Source organism: Staurois parvus, unplaced genomic scaffold (genome assembly GCF_062004578.1).
Source record: "Staurois parvus isolate SC_StPar_1 unplaced genomic scaffold, SC_StPar_1.0 ptg002686l, whole genome shotgun sequence".
In the NCBI taxonomy this organism is placed as follows: domain Eukaryota; kingdom Metazoa; phylum Chordata; class Amphibia; order Anura; family Ranidae; genus Staurois; species Staurois parvus.
Window position 1 is genome coordinate 207,085 of NW_028320482.1, and position 14,166 is coordinate 221,250.

Genomic DNA, 14,166 nt, shown 5'->3' on the forward strand with positions numbered 1-14,166 from the left:
AGAGGTGAGGAGGATTCTGGGAGGTCACATGACATCACTCTTCTCTCTATTAATAAAACACAGACCTGACCGGAGAGGTGAGGAGGATTCTGGGAGGTCACATGACATCACTCTTATCTCTGTTAATAATACACAGACCTGACCGGAGAGGTGAGGAGGATTCTGGGAGGTCACATGACATCACTCTTATCTCTGTTAATAAAATACAGACCTGACCGGAGAGGTGAGGAGGATTCTGGGAGGTCACATGACATCACTCTTATCTCTATTAATAAAACACAGACCTGACCGGAGAGGTGAGGAGGATTCTGGGAGTCTAACATGATATTCCTATTGGTTCCTCAATACAGAGATTTCCTCTTCTGAAGTCAGGTGACCATATGACCATCACAGTGCCTCCATGTGACTCCCTAAACCCTGAGAGACACAACATGCAGAAGATTCTAGAAGTCACCAAGAAGATGATGGAGCTGCTGACAGGAGAGGTGAGCGGTGCCGGGAATTCTGGGACATTCTCCAGTAACAGACAAGGGATGTGTCTGGATGGTGACTGTATCATTGTGTGTGTCAGGTTCCTATAAGGTGTCAGGGTGTCACTGTCTATTTCTCCATGGAGGAGTGGGAGTATTTAGAAGGACACAAGGATCTCTACAAGGACGTCATGATGGACAATCAGCCGCCCCTCACATCACCGGGTAAGAGGAGACTTTATTGTAAAGGAGAGAGCAGTACGGAGGATCCACCTAGATCCCCCATCATCTGATAAACACATAGAAACAATGGATTCAGTCAGTGTGTGTGTTTCCTACAGATGGATCCAGTCATGGAAACCCACCAGAGAGATGTCCCCGTCCTCTGTATTCCCGGGATTCCACACAGGAAGATCACAATTATGCAAAACGTGATCAGGTAGATGTTGAACAATTGTTGGTAGTTATGATTTATGCACAAACATGTTTGTTATAATGAATGTCTATTATTGTAGCACCCTCCTAGATAGGTTCTAGGTTTAGATGGATGATTTGTACAGTTGTGTTCAAAATAATAGCAGTGTGTTGAAAAAAGTGAATAAAGCTGAAAATCCTTCTAATAGCTTTTATTTCCATCCACACAAATGCATTGGGAACACGACACATTCTATTCCAAATCAAAACATGAAGAAAAATATATCAAATTTGTGTTGTTCCTCTAAAAAAATTGAAGAAAAATGAATATTAGACGGTTCAAAAAAACTAGCAGTGTTTGTATTCTTCTTTACAAACTCAAACATTCACTATATAAACTGAGAAATGTTTGAAGATTTTGCTTTCCTTTGAATGACTTCATGAATATTTGGTTGTAGTCGCACTGTTTCTGAGAACTGCTGTACATCTGTGTTGCATGGAGTCACCCAACTTCTGGCCCCTGTGATCAGGTATTCCAGCCCAGGATGATTGGACCACATTCCACAGTTCTTCTCTATTTCTTGGTTTTGCCTCAAAAACTGCATTTTTGATGTCACCCCACAAGTTTTCTATTGGATTAAGATCCGGGGATTGGGCTGGCCACTCCATAACGTCCATCTTGTTGGTCTGGAACCAAGATGTTGCACGTTTACTGGTGTGTTTGGGGTCGTTGTCTTGTTGGAACACCCATTTCAAGGGCATTTCCTCTTCAGCATAAGGCAGCATGACCTCTTCAAGTATTCTGATGTCTTCAAACTGATCCATGATCTCTGGTATGCGATAAATAGGCCCAACACCGTAGTATGAGAAACATCCCCATATCATGATGCTTGCACCACCATGCTTCACTGTCTTCACAGTGTACTGTGGCTTGAATTCAGTGTTTGCGGGTCGTCTGACAAACTGTCTCCGGCCACTAGACCCAAAAAGAACAATCTTACTTTCATCAGTCCACAAAATGTTGCGCCATTTCTCTTTAGGCCAGTCAATGTGCTCTTTGGCAAATTGTAACCTCTTCAGCACATGTCTTTTCTCCAACAGTGGGACTTTGCGGGGACTTCTTGCAGATAGCTTGGCTTCACATAGGCGTCTTCTAATTGTAACAGTCCTCACAGGGAACGTCACACCTTCTTTCATCTTCCTGGAGCTGATTGTTGGCTGAGTCCGCCCCATTTTGGCTTTTCTTCTATCCATTCCAATGGTAGTTTTTCACTTTCTTCCACGTCTTTCAGGTTTTGATTGCCATTTTAAAGCATTTGCAATCATTTTAGCTGAGCAGCCGATCATTTTCTGCACTTCTTTATATGTTTTCCCCTCTCCAATCAACTTTTTAATCAAGGTACGCTGTTCTTATGAACAATGTCTGGAACGACCCATTTTCCTCAGAATTTCAGAGAGAAATGCACTGTAACCAGCATGTACAACATTTGCTGCCTTCCTTCCTTAAATAAGGGCAATAATTGCCACCTGTTTATCAAAGAATGAATGACCTCACTAATAGAACTCCACACTGCTATTATTTTGAACACGCCCCTTTCAATGAGTGATTCAATTACACAGAATCAGCAGCATGCATGTCATGACTGTTGGGTCTGTTGAATTTCTATGACTCTACTACACCTGCTAGGAAATTATTTGCCATGTAGAAATATCATTTCTACCAAAAACAGTGATTGATCCGGTTAGTGATGTCTGACTGCTATTATTTTGAACACAACTCTATATTGATGGGTAGATTTGGTTGTCACAGTGTAAACAGTGTGGTTGTAATTATAGCTAGGTAAGCATAACTTGCACCGTGATCCATGTTGCTGTGTTCTTCTAGTTATATCTGCTCAGTTTTTCAGCTGTTGCTAACCTGATAGCTCCCTCTGTCTCCAAAAAGCTTGAGAAATGTCTGGATGATAGGTGTGGAGATATGCAGATGGAAGAATGAATATAGCCCTAGCCTATCCCAGAGAGAGACTCTGAAGGCATGCTTTCTAACTGTATATATTCTGTGAGCTCAGGGTCTTTCCTGTATAGGATTGTTCCAGCCTGGAGGAGGCATGCTGCCCTCCCAGGCAATGCTGCTTGATCTTCTGCCGTAGGCCTCAGGTGGATGAACTGAGGGCCTGAATGCTGAGACCTGGGTTCTGCAAAAGCTGACTGAGGGGCTGTCTACTGAAGATCAGATTTGGTATCATGGAGGAAGGCAACCAGCTGCTCTTGGGCCTTGTGAGTATAGACACCTTTAAAGGATCTTAGAGACTGTGTGCAACTTAACCCCCTCTGCTGCTAGGGAGTCAACTGTGGGTCTAGCTAAAGGGGACATGACTGGTGTTCTGAAGAGCTTTGTCCATTTCCTACTTCAAGGCACTCTGCTCCAGTTTGCTACTACTACTACTACTACTACTACTGCTTCCTTAAAGCTGATGTCTACTGTTTGTTCCAAGGATGAACTTCATCATGGCTTATCTGAAAGAATACTTAAGTCCTCAACTGTACATAATTCTTGTTTTTGGAGTATCCCACCTAATTCCCTCAACCCTATCCAAGTTCTCCAATAATAAAAACTACACCCCCAGACTGGTCATTGAAGAAACGTGTGAATGCGCCTATGTGCCTGGCTCCAGGGAAAAGGTTTTTGGGGAAGATCTGGACAGTATTTCTGCTGCTCCTGCGGGATTAGTGCTACATTTGGGGGCTTGTCCGGGATATTCCCTTGAAATACCACTGCAGTTGGGTCAAGGTCCTACCTTTTCCCAGAGATTGTGCGGCTTCATGTACTGGCGTCCATCTTGGGTTTCTGCAGATCATGGTGGGAGTCTTTTATGCCTTCAGGTCTCTGAGGTCCATCCCCCAGAGGGGTGTGGCTGAGTACATATAAGCCTGTGATCCGCACATGCCCTTGTGTCTTTGTGTTGCTACAGCTCTGTGTATACTCTCGTGACTCTTCTGGTATCTGACTCGGCTTGTGACTAGACCATTCTCTGTGTTTTCCTTTGATCTGACCTTCCGTTGCTGAACCCGGCCCGTGACCTGTGATTCTTGTCTACTGTTCTGTACCGTTTTGTCCCCTTTGTTGTCGACCCGGCCTGCCTGACTACGCTATTGTCATTCCTACCAGCTACACGCCATTGGCGGTGGCCATTACCGCAGCCGGGGTGTCTCGGGGGCCGCGACCTGGTTCCTGGCTGCGTCAAGTCCATCCCCACCATCAGGGGCCCTGGTGAAGGGCAGCCTGGGACTTAGACTCCGTGCCCTGAGGGACTTTGGTCTGTTGGTGGTGGTTGTCGTCAGTCAGTGCGTTACCCTGCCACTAGGCCTACCTGTCCGTTCCACAGCCCTGCCCTGACAAGTTGCTATTGGCAATAAATGGAAAAAAGAGTAAAGGGACTGTTGGTATTGCTGTGTGGATTGTGGGAAGGAAATTAGGATTGTGAGACAGCAATTGGTGTGAATAAATGTTATGTTAGGGTGGGAAATGTCTACTGTACAGTGGGAACAGATGCCAGCGCAGAAGACTTTTTGGGAGGTGGCATGGAAAAAGTTAACTCGGGGCGTAGGACCAAGAACACCAGAGAAGACTGCCTGGGTGTGGGCAGTATCATTGCCAGAGTGTGTGCCGGGGTAGAAAATGACTGGGTACACAGTTGCCAGTACAAAGACATCTTCGGGTGGTGGTGATGAGGAAGTTAACTTAGGGCGCTGGAGTGTGAACACTGGTAAAGCCTGTTGGGAGACAAGGGACAGTGCCGCCAGTCTGTGTATTACTGTCTGCTTTACAGTACGAACTGCTAATGCTGGAGTATGTGATGGTGGGGAAAAGGTTAACTCAGAGTGTGGGAAAGTGTGCGCTGGAAGAGTCTTCCCCAACAGGAGAGGTGATTGCTAGTGAGTAAGCCTATCTAGGGATTGAGTGGGGTCATTGCTCAGGGCCCGGCCAATCCAGAAAGTGGAGCGGAGCTACAGTGCCATTTCTGGGTGTAGCCAAAGGGGTGCCATGAGAATTAAGTAACAAGATGGCGTACACAGGTGTAAGTCTGAGTAATGGAGTTACTGCAAGAGGTGGTGGCTGTCCAGACAAGCTGACGGAGCTGCAGAGCAGGACTCTGACTGCCATTGGAGCTTGGCACTGTGCAGCAGAGGAGATACAGAGTACATCGGGATGGTATGTGGCAGATGCCAGTGTGTCACAGTGAAGCTGTGTGCCTGGGGTCAGTGTGGACACTGCGAGGAGATGTTGCTGAAGTTAATCCCCATTGACCACCAGTCTGCTTGTTAAATGGGAGACAGGTTACTGAACGGAGATGCCGAATACTACTACCTTTAAAGCACTTGAGAGAGACAGCAGCGTGATGGATCTATCACTGGGGTCAGGACCAGTCGTGTAGTCAGACCACATTCTGCCAGACCACAGAGACATGCATCTTCACCAGTCAGACAGGGATGGACAGGAGCCTAGCACCAGAGCAGCAGTCACAGTGAGCAACCAGATGGCTGTCATGCGAATCTCGGAGACCCAAAGGCCGGAGTTCTTCAGGTAAGGAGTGGCAGTAGGGTCAATTAATGTGGGGTCACTGAAATTTGAACACTTCTATGGGTCCATCGGAGGGTATAGAGGACTGGAGGTCAGTGACAGAGACTGACTGGGACTATGAAGCCAAGGGGTTCCCAGGGTTCTGGACCGGATAGTGATGAGAGGAAGCATGCTGCTCAGTTAAGGCAGTGTGCCAGGAATCTCAGGTTAAACAAGGCCTATGTGAAGAAGAGGCCTGATCTATCCCCACCACACACTATGGCCTGGGTATGGGTGCAAAATGAAGCCCAAGCCACCTTATTAAAAGATCAAAAAACCTCTTTGTTCCACCAGGGAAAGAAGACTGGGACATGTTTTTTGTGTGAAATGCGTTTACTTTTCCCTGACTTGTGTTTGAAGTTGGGTTTTTTATGACTTTTACATGAAGCATCGATAAATGGAAGATTTATCTGTCACATCAATGGAGTGCGGTCAGCTCTTTTTGCCTTCATATGTTCACACAGTCACAGAACCGACCAGCTCCTGTTGATGGTCAGAGGGACTTATCTTTCACTTACTCACCTGGAGCTGTTCATCTGTTTTCTACTGTGTTCAAAGGAGACTGGGATGAGCTGGCAAGATTTTCATGCTTCCAGTGGATAGTCCAGTGGCGGGTGGCTCTGGAGTAAGGGTATGACGTCTCCTATGTCCCTCGGGAAGCCATGGAAGAAATTGAGGAAAAAAAGGGTCTCCTGGTGTGAATATTAAGTTTGGAACTTTATGTTTGTGCCCAAGCAGTTCCGGAAAGAACATACACCCATCTGTGGAAGCAGTTCTAGGCTATTAAGAGGAACAGGAGTTTGGAGAGGTCCATATACATGGACAAGGTTCTGGTTGTAAAGGCTGGTCACAGGGACCCCCATCATCTGATAAACACATAGAAACAATGGATTCAGTCAGTGTGTGTGTTTCCTACAGATGGATCCAGTCATGGGAACCCACCAGAGAGATGTCCCTGATAAACACATAGAAACAATGGATTCAGTCAGTGTGTGTGTTTCCTACAGATGGATCCAGTCATGGGAACCCACCAGAGAGATGTCCCTGATAAACACATAGAAACAATGGATTCAGTCAGTGTGTGTGTTTCCTACAGATGGATCCAGTCATGGGAACCCACCAGAGAGATGTCCCTGATAAACACATAGAAACAATGGATTCAGTCAGTGTGTGTGTTTCCTACAGATGGATCCAGTCATGGGAACCCACCAGAGAGATGTCCCTGATAAACACATAGAAACAATGGATTCAGTCAGTGTGTGTGTTTCCTACAGATGGATCCAGTCATGGGAACCCACCAGAGACATGTCCCTGATAAACACATAGAAACAATGGATTCAGTCAGTGTGTGGGTTTCCTACAGATGGATCCAGTCATGGGAACCCACCAGAGAGATGTCCCCGTCCTCTGTATTCCCGGGATTCCACACAGGAAGGTCACAATTACCCAAAACGTGATCAGGTAGCTGATGAACAATATTGGTAGTTATGATTTATGCCGGAGCATGTTTGTTACAATGAATGTTTATTATTGTAGAACCCTCTTAGATAGGTGCTAGGTTTAGATGAATGGATGATTTGTATTTTGATGGGTAGATTTGGTTGTCACACTGTAAACAGTGTGGTTGTAATTATAGCTATGTAAAAGCATAACTTGCACTGTAATCAGTGTTGCTGTGTTCTGCTAGTCAGGTCTGCTCAGTTGTTCAGCTGCTGCCAGCCTAGTAGCTCCCACTGCATCCAGGAAGCTTGAGAAGTTTCTGGATGATGGGTGTGGTGCCATGCAGATGGCAGCATGAATATAGTCCTGTTCTGAAGGCATGCTGTGTAACTACGTATATTCTGTGAGCACACTGGGATCTGGGTCTTTCCTGTATAGGATTGATCCTGCCTGAAGAGGGCAGGCTTCCCTCCCAGGCAATGTTGCTGGATCTATTGCTGTAGGCCGTAGAATTCAGGGGTGTCCAAACTATGGCCCTCCAGGTGTTGAGGAACTGCAAGTCCCATGAGGCCTTGCAAAACCTCTGACATCCACAGCAAGACACCCAGAGGCAGAGGCATGATGGGACTTGTAGTACTTCAGCAGCTGGAGGGCCATAGTTTGGACACCCCTTCCTTAGGTGGACGACCTGAGGGTTTGAATGCTGAGACCCAGGTTCAGCAAAAGCCGACAGGGGCTGTCCACTGAAGATCTGGTGTGGTATCACAGACAAAGGCAACCAGCTGCTCTTGGGCCTTGTGAGTACACACACATCAAAAGGATCTTAGAGACTGTGTGCTATTTAACCCCCTCTGCTGCTAGGGAGTCAATTACGGGTCTAGCTAATGAGGACACCAGCTGGTTCTTTGAAGAGCTTTGTCCATTTAACCTCTTACTTCAAATGACTCTAATCTAGTTTACTACTAATACTACTGCAGCCTTAAAGCTCAACTCTACTGTTTGTCACAAGCACAGAGAGTGTCATAGCTTATGCGTAAGACTACCTAAAGTCCTCACTGTCTTGTTTTTGGAGTAGTCCTTCATCCCTATCCAAGTTCTCCAAAAACAAAAAAAGCAAAAAAAGCTTTTGGGAAGACCTGGACAATATTCCTTTGGCTCCTACGGGAGTAGCACTACATTATATATCCTCGGGGATGATAATATTGATGTTAAAGAAGAGTATAAAGAGGAGGATGAGGAGTATGGAGTGATGGAGGAGTTTTCAGAAGGACACAAGGATATGATGGAGCCACCTAATACCAGGAACCCACCAGAGAGATGTCCCCGTCCTCTGTATTCCCGGGATTCCACACAGGAAGGTCACATCTTTCTTCACCATTACAAGGTTGGTGGGATGAAGAATCTAGAACATGGACTTGTGAAGGTGAGGTGTTGGTTTTATTAATGTAATGGCACAATTTTAAAGCTTTTATTTTACAGATGTTATATTCAATCCATCTCTTGGTTTAGGGTGAAGATCTGATAGATATAAAAGTTGAGGTTAAAGCAGAAGAAGAGGCGTATGTGAGGGATGATCAGCAGTCTATGGAGGAGGATGGAATAACGGGGACATTTATAGAGGAGGACACTCCTACAGAGATCAGCACAGGTGGGTCATGAACACTAAATCCATTCCTCCACCCATACTGCTCACTGATTGGTCCAGAGTAGGGCGGGGACTGGGTGATATCAGCCTGTAATCCCCTGGTCACTTTCCTGAGCTGTGTTCCCCGTCCTGTATTCCTGGATTTCTCTCGGATAATCTTCCTTCTCTGTGCTGCAGACACAATTTATGTATCTAGACTGGATTTATGGAGATTCTGGGGTTCAGCTGGCAGAAAAATGTGGATTTTTAGGCTTGACCTAAGCACCTAAGGCATGTACATTGGGTCTCCTTCCCCATGCCCGGGTCTAGTAAGATCTCTGACAGTACAATTCTCCCAGGGTTCCTTGCTCTGTGGTCTGCTGGCTGTGCCGGGTGGAGGGATATGTCTGTATAGTCTCAGACCCAAGTCACTGAGTGCAGTCTCAGGAGATGGGAGGCAGCGGTGTGGGATCTCTGCAACTGGTCTACAGAATGTCACAAACCCTTAAAATAAGTGGGGGGATCATAACATTTTAAGCCTTTAAATATTCCCCAAAGAACAGAGAGCACTGTGGTGGAATATTTCGGGAAATTACAGGAAATTGAAGAAATATTGTATTTCAAGAATAAATTATTACTTTATATTTAATGGAAATCACCATAATCTCCATTATTTGTATGGATTTTATGCACTTTTTCATTTTATCATTTGATTGTATCACGTTTCTATATTTTATATATATAAACATATGTATTCTCTTTGGGTAAAATCCATTTCCTACCAGCTGGACATTTTATATCGGATGATGTGATTGGAGCACAGACTTTTACATGGTGATAATAATGTGATAACATCCTCCAACTTTGGACCCTTAAACAGAAAGTGATGAGGGCGGAGTCAATAACACAGATTGCACATGAAGGAGAAGCCACTTTCCTGTGCTGAGTGCGGGAAATGTTTTTCAGATAATTCCAATTTCTACAAACATCAGAGATCTCACATGAGGGAGAAGGCACGTTCTTGTCCTTAGTGAGGGAATTGTTCCTCACTGAAGTCCTGCCTTCCTGTACATCAGGGGTCCCACACAACCCTGGAGGTGTATTGGTGCCTTGAGTGCGGGAAATGTCTTCTAGATGAATGTTGCTGGACATCCCAGGTCTCATGTGGGGAAGAAGCACACCCTGATATACACCTCAGATATACTCCATGGCTGATCTTCATCATGGAAGAAACAGTTCATAAGGAGATCAGAGGTCACAAGACATGGATGAAGTGTGGGACCGGGTTGGCCATTGATAGCAGGAGAAGAATAAATATAGAGCCATCACCTTTCATTGGCTGAGTAAATTGTGTGGTTTAAGCTTTTGTAACCATTTAGAGGTCTTTTTTTATATTCATTGGATAAATTAAACAAGCTTTTGTCAAGCCATAATGGATATTGGCAATTTTTTATTTAACACAGTGATTTCCTATAATTGTCAGCTCCATCTAGCTGCCATAATGTATTTTTTCACTATTTTTCTGATTGAGGTATTGTAATGGTTGTATGCATTAGGCACATGGAAGCTGTAGCTGACATTCATTTTGTTCAGGTCTCAGTCATTTTTATCATGAGAAGAGGCAAAGCCCAGTGATCTTACCTCCTCCCTCCTCCTTGAAGTCATGGAATTCATAGCCTTAGTTTGGTCACATTTCAAACAGCTTGTTATCTCAACTTAGTGACAGCAGGTACCAGCACACAGGTCTTTGCCAGGGCCGTAAACAGCTAATTGAGTTCTGGCAGGATGTCTATTCAACAGATTAACACTTCCCTCTTCCTATCCTAAAATGATGACAAAATCTTTCAGTTCTGTCACCCGTGGTTTGTAGGATAATGAAAGTACTGGAACACATAGCATGCCCTAAATTGTCTACCAAGAAAGCAGTCAGGCATGTGGTGACCTCTCTGAGACCTGTGATGTGATTGGAGCACAGACTTTTACATGGTGATAATAATGTGATAACATCCTCCAACTTTGGACCCTTAAACAGAAAGTGATAATGAGAGAAGAGTCAATAACCCAATGATGGTGGTCTTCAGGATCAGTCCAGTCTTCATCTTGGTTGTTCTCCCCCCATCCTTACTCTCTGACCTCTGGTGGGGTTCAGCCCCGCTGTTCTTCATGACTAAATCATGGACTAAATAAGGAAGTGCAGTACTTCTTGTGTTGGGAAGATGGCGATGAGTGATAGAGGGGGTGGGGACCCTCATCCTATAATCCCCTCATCACTGTCCCTCCTATTAAGACAGTTCCGGTTGTTTCCTCACTCTCTGACTAAGGTCCATGAATAAAGAAATGACCTGGTAGGAGATCAGAGGAGCCATTTCCTAGTTCCCTTGAGGGTGGAGTTGTAAGCTCCTCAGAGACCAAGCTGTCTGATGTGGGCGGAGTCCTGGTTTGGGGGAACCAATCAGCTCCTGTCTAGTAATCCTCTTTGTCTTTGTATTTTAGTCCATGGCCGGGAGATGAGGAAAACCTCCGAGGATTGTCTCACTTTATCTCCAGACTGGAAAGTAGAAGATGAGGACATCACACAGTATAGTCCAGGAGAAAACCCGGCTCCCTCCAATGTCCATCCGGCACCACCCAGTGTAGATGGACCATCGGATTCCTCGTATCCTGAGGAACCTCAGACTTTGCAGGATGTTATTGTCCTTCCAACAGATAAGAGGTTCTCCTGTACTGAGTGTGGGAAATGTTTCCATTTTAAATTCAGTCATAGTGTGCATCAAAGTTCTCACACAGGTGAGAAACTGTTTTCCTGTCTTGAGTGTGGGAAATGTTTTTCAAAGAAATCCAGGCTTTACAAACATGAGAAATTGCACACAGGGGAGAAGCCTTATTCCTGTCCTGAGTGCGGGAAATGTTTTGTAGAGAAAAGCAATCTTGTTTCACATCAGAAGTCTCACACAGGGGAGAAGTTGTATTCCTGTCCTGAGTGCGGGAAATGTTTTTCACATAAGTCCAATCTTTACAGACATCAGAGATCGCACACGGGGGAGAAGCCGTATTCCTGCCCTGAATGTGGGAAATGTTTTTCAGTGAAATGCAATCTTACCAAACATCAGAAGTCTCACACAGGGGAGAAACCGTATTCCTGTTCTGAGTGTGGGAGATCCTTTTCACAGAAGTCCCATCTTTACACACATCAGAGATCGCACACAGGAGAGAAGCCATATTCCTGTCCTGAGTGTGGGAAATGTTTTTCAGTGAAGTGCAATCTTTATACACATTACAGATTGCACATGAAGGAGAAGCCACTTTCCTGTGCTGAGTGCGGGAAACGTTTTTCAGATAATTCCAATTTCCACAAACATCAGAGATCTCACATGAGGGAGAAGGCACGTTCTTGTCCTTAGTGAGGGAATTATTCCTCACTGAAGTCCTGCCTTCCTGTACATCAGGGGTCCCACACAACCCTGGAGGTGTATTGGTGCCTTGAGTGCGGGAAATGTCTTCTAGATGAATGTTGCTGGACATCCCAGCTCTCATGTGGAGAAGAAGCACACCCTGATATACACCTTAGATATACTCCATGGCTGATCTTCATCATGGAAGAAACAGTTCATAAGGAGATCAGAGGTCACAAGACATGGATGAAGTGTGGGACCGGGTTGGCCATTGATAGCAGGAGAAGAATAAATATAGAGCCATCACCTTTCATTGGCTGAGTAAATTGTGTGGTTTAAGCTTTCGTAACCATTTAGAGGTCTTTTTTTATATTCATTGGATAAATTAAACAAGCTTTTGTCAAGCCATAACGGATATTGGCATTTTTTTATTTAACACAGTGATTTCCTATAATTGTCAGCTCCATCTAGCTGCCATAATGTGTTATTTCACTATTTTTCTGATTGAGGTATTGTAATGGTTGTATGCATTAGGCACATGGAAGCTGTAGCTGACATTCATTTTGTTCAGGTCTCAGTCATTTTTATCATGAGAAGAGGCAAAGCCCAGTGATCTTACCTCCTCCCTCCTCCTTGAAGTCATGGAATTCATAGCCTTAGTTTGGTCACATTTCAAACAGCCTGTTATCTCAACTTAGTGACAGTAGGTACCAGCACACAGGTCTTTGCCAGGGCCATAAACAGCTAATTGACTTCTAGCAGGATGTCTATTCATTTCTGCTGACCATAAAAAACAGATTAACACTTCCCTCTTCCTATCCTAAAATGATGACAAAATCTTTCAGTTCTGTCACCCGTGTTTTGTAGGATAATGAAAGTACTGGAACACATAGCATGCCCTAAATTGTCTACCAAGAAAGCAGGCAGGCATGTGGTGACCTCTCTAAGACCTCTCCCCAATTCACAACTGAACAAAATCCACACAAAATTCATAAAATCCAACAGGACCAAGACACATTAATATTAAGTATATATTTGAATGGGGAATATTATACTGAACAAATCAAGGTCATACATGACTAAGCTATCACATACAGAGGGTGAGATGGAAGTATCCTTTCTCCTGGGTGACAGGCCTATCCGAAATACTCTGTGTTTGGTATCCCTGGATACGAATTATAATGCTGAACAACTGGGCTTTTCTTCAATGGGAATGCGGGGGAATCCGGCATCTTCAGCACTGAATATATGTAAAGGCAAGGGGAGGTGGAGTGTTCTGGATGGTCTATTGTTTCTGGATACTGGAGGATGCATTGTCACTGGGAGGGAGAGTCTATTGTTTCTGGGAGGGATATACTGCTGAGGGAGAGTCTATTGTTTCTGGGAGGGATACACTGCTGAGGGAGGGTATATTGTTGCTGGCTACTGGAGGATCTATTGTCACTGGGAGGAAGAGTCTATTGTTTCTGGGAGGGATACACTGCTGAGGGAGGGTATATTGTTGCTGGCTACTGGAGGATGTATTGTCACTGGGAGGAAGAGTCTATTGTTTCTGGGAGAGATATACTGCTGAGGGAGGGGTCTATTGTTCCTGGCTACTGGAGGATCTATTGTCACTGGGAGGGAGAGTCTATTGTTTCTGGGAGGGATATACTGCTAAGGGAGAGTCTATTGTTTCTGGGAGGGATACACTGCTGAGGGAGGGTGTATTGTTGCTGGCTACTGGAGGATCTATTGTCACTGGGAGGGAGAGTCTATTGTTTCTGGAAAGGATATACTGCTGAGGGAGGGGTCTATTGTTCCTGGCTATTGGAGGCTCTATTGTCGCTGGGAGGGAGGGTCTATTGTTTCTGGGAGGGATATACTGCTGAGAGAGGAGTCTATTGTTTCTGGGAGGGATATACTGCTGAGAGAGGAGTCTATTGTTTCTGGGAGGGATATACTGCTGAGGGAGGGGTCTATGGTTTCTGGGAGGGATATACTCCTGAGGGAGGGGTCTATGGTTTCTGGGAGGGATATACTGCTGATGGAGGGGTCTATTGTGTCTGGGAGGGATATACTGCTGAGGGAGAGTCTATTATTTCTGGGAGGGATATACTGCTGAAGGAGGGGTCTATTATTTTTGGGAGGGATATACTGCTGAGGGAGGGGTCTATGGTTTCTGGGAGGGATGTACTGCTGAGGGAGGGGTCTATGGTTTCTGGG

At 45.0% G+C, this 14,166-nt stretch overlaps 1 protein-coding gene across 1 annotated transcript; it reads left to right on the plus strand.

The window, feature by feature from the left end:
* Window positions 1–363: 363 nt before the first annotated feature.
* LOC149429870 (uncharacterized) lies at window positions 364–12,372 on the plus strand. Its single transcript, XM_089666322.1, has 4 exons — window positions 364–695; window positions 812–909; window positions 8,455–8,593; window positions 11,063–12,372. Exons 1-4 carry the CDS (start codon window positions 611–613, stop codon window positions 11,968–11,970), a joined length of 1,230 nt encoding a protein of 409 aa, XP_089522448.1. The 5' UTR covers window positions 364–610; the 3' UTR covers window positions 11,971–12,372.
* The last annotated feature ends 1,794 nt before the right edge of the window (window positions 12,373–14,166 follow it).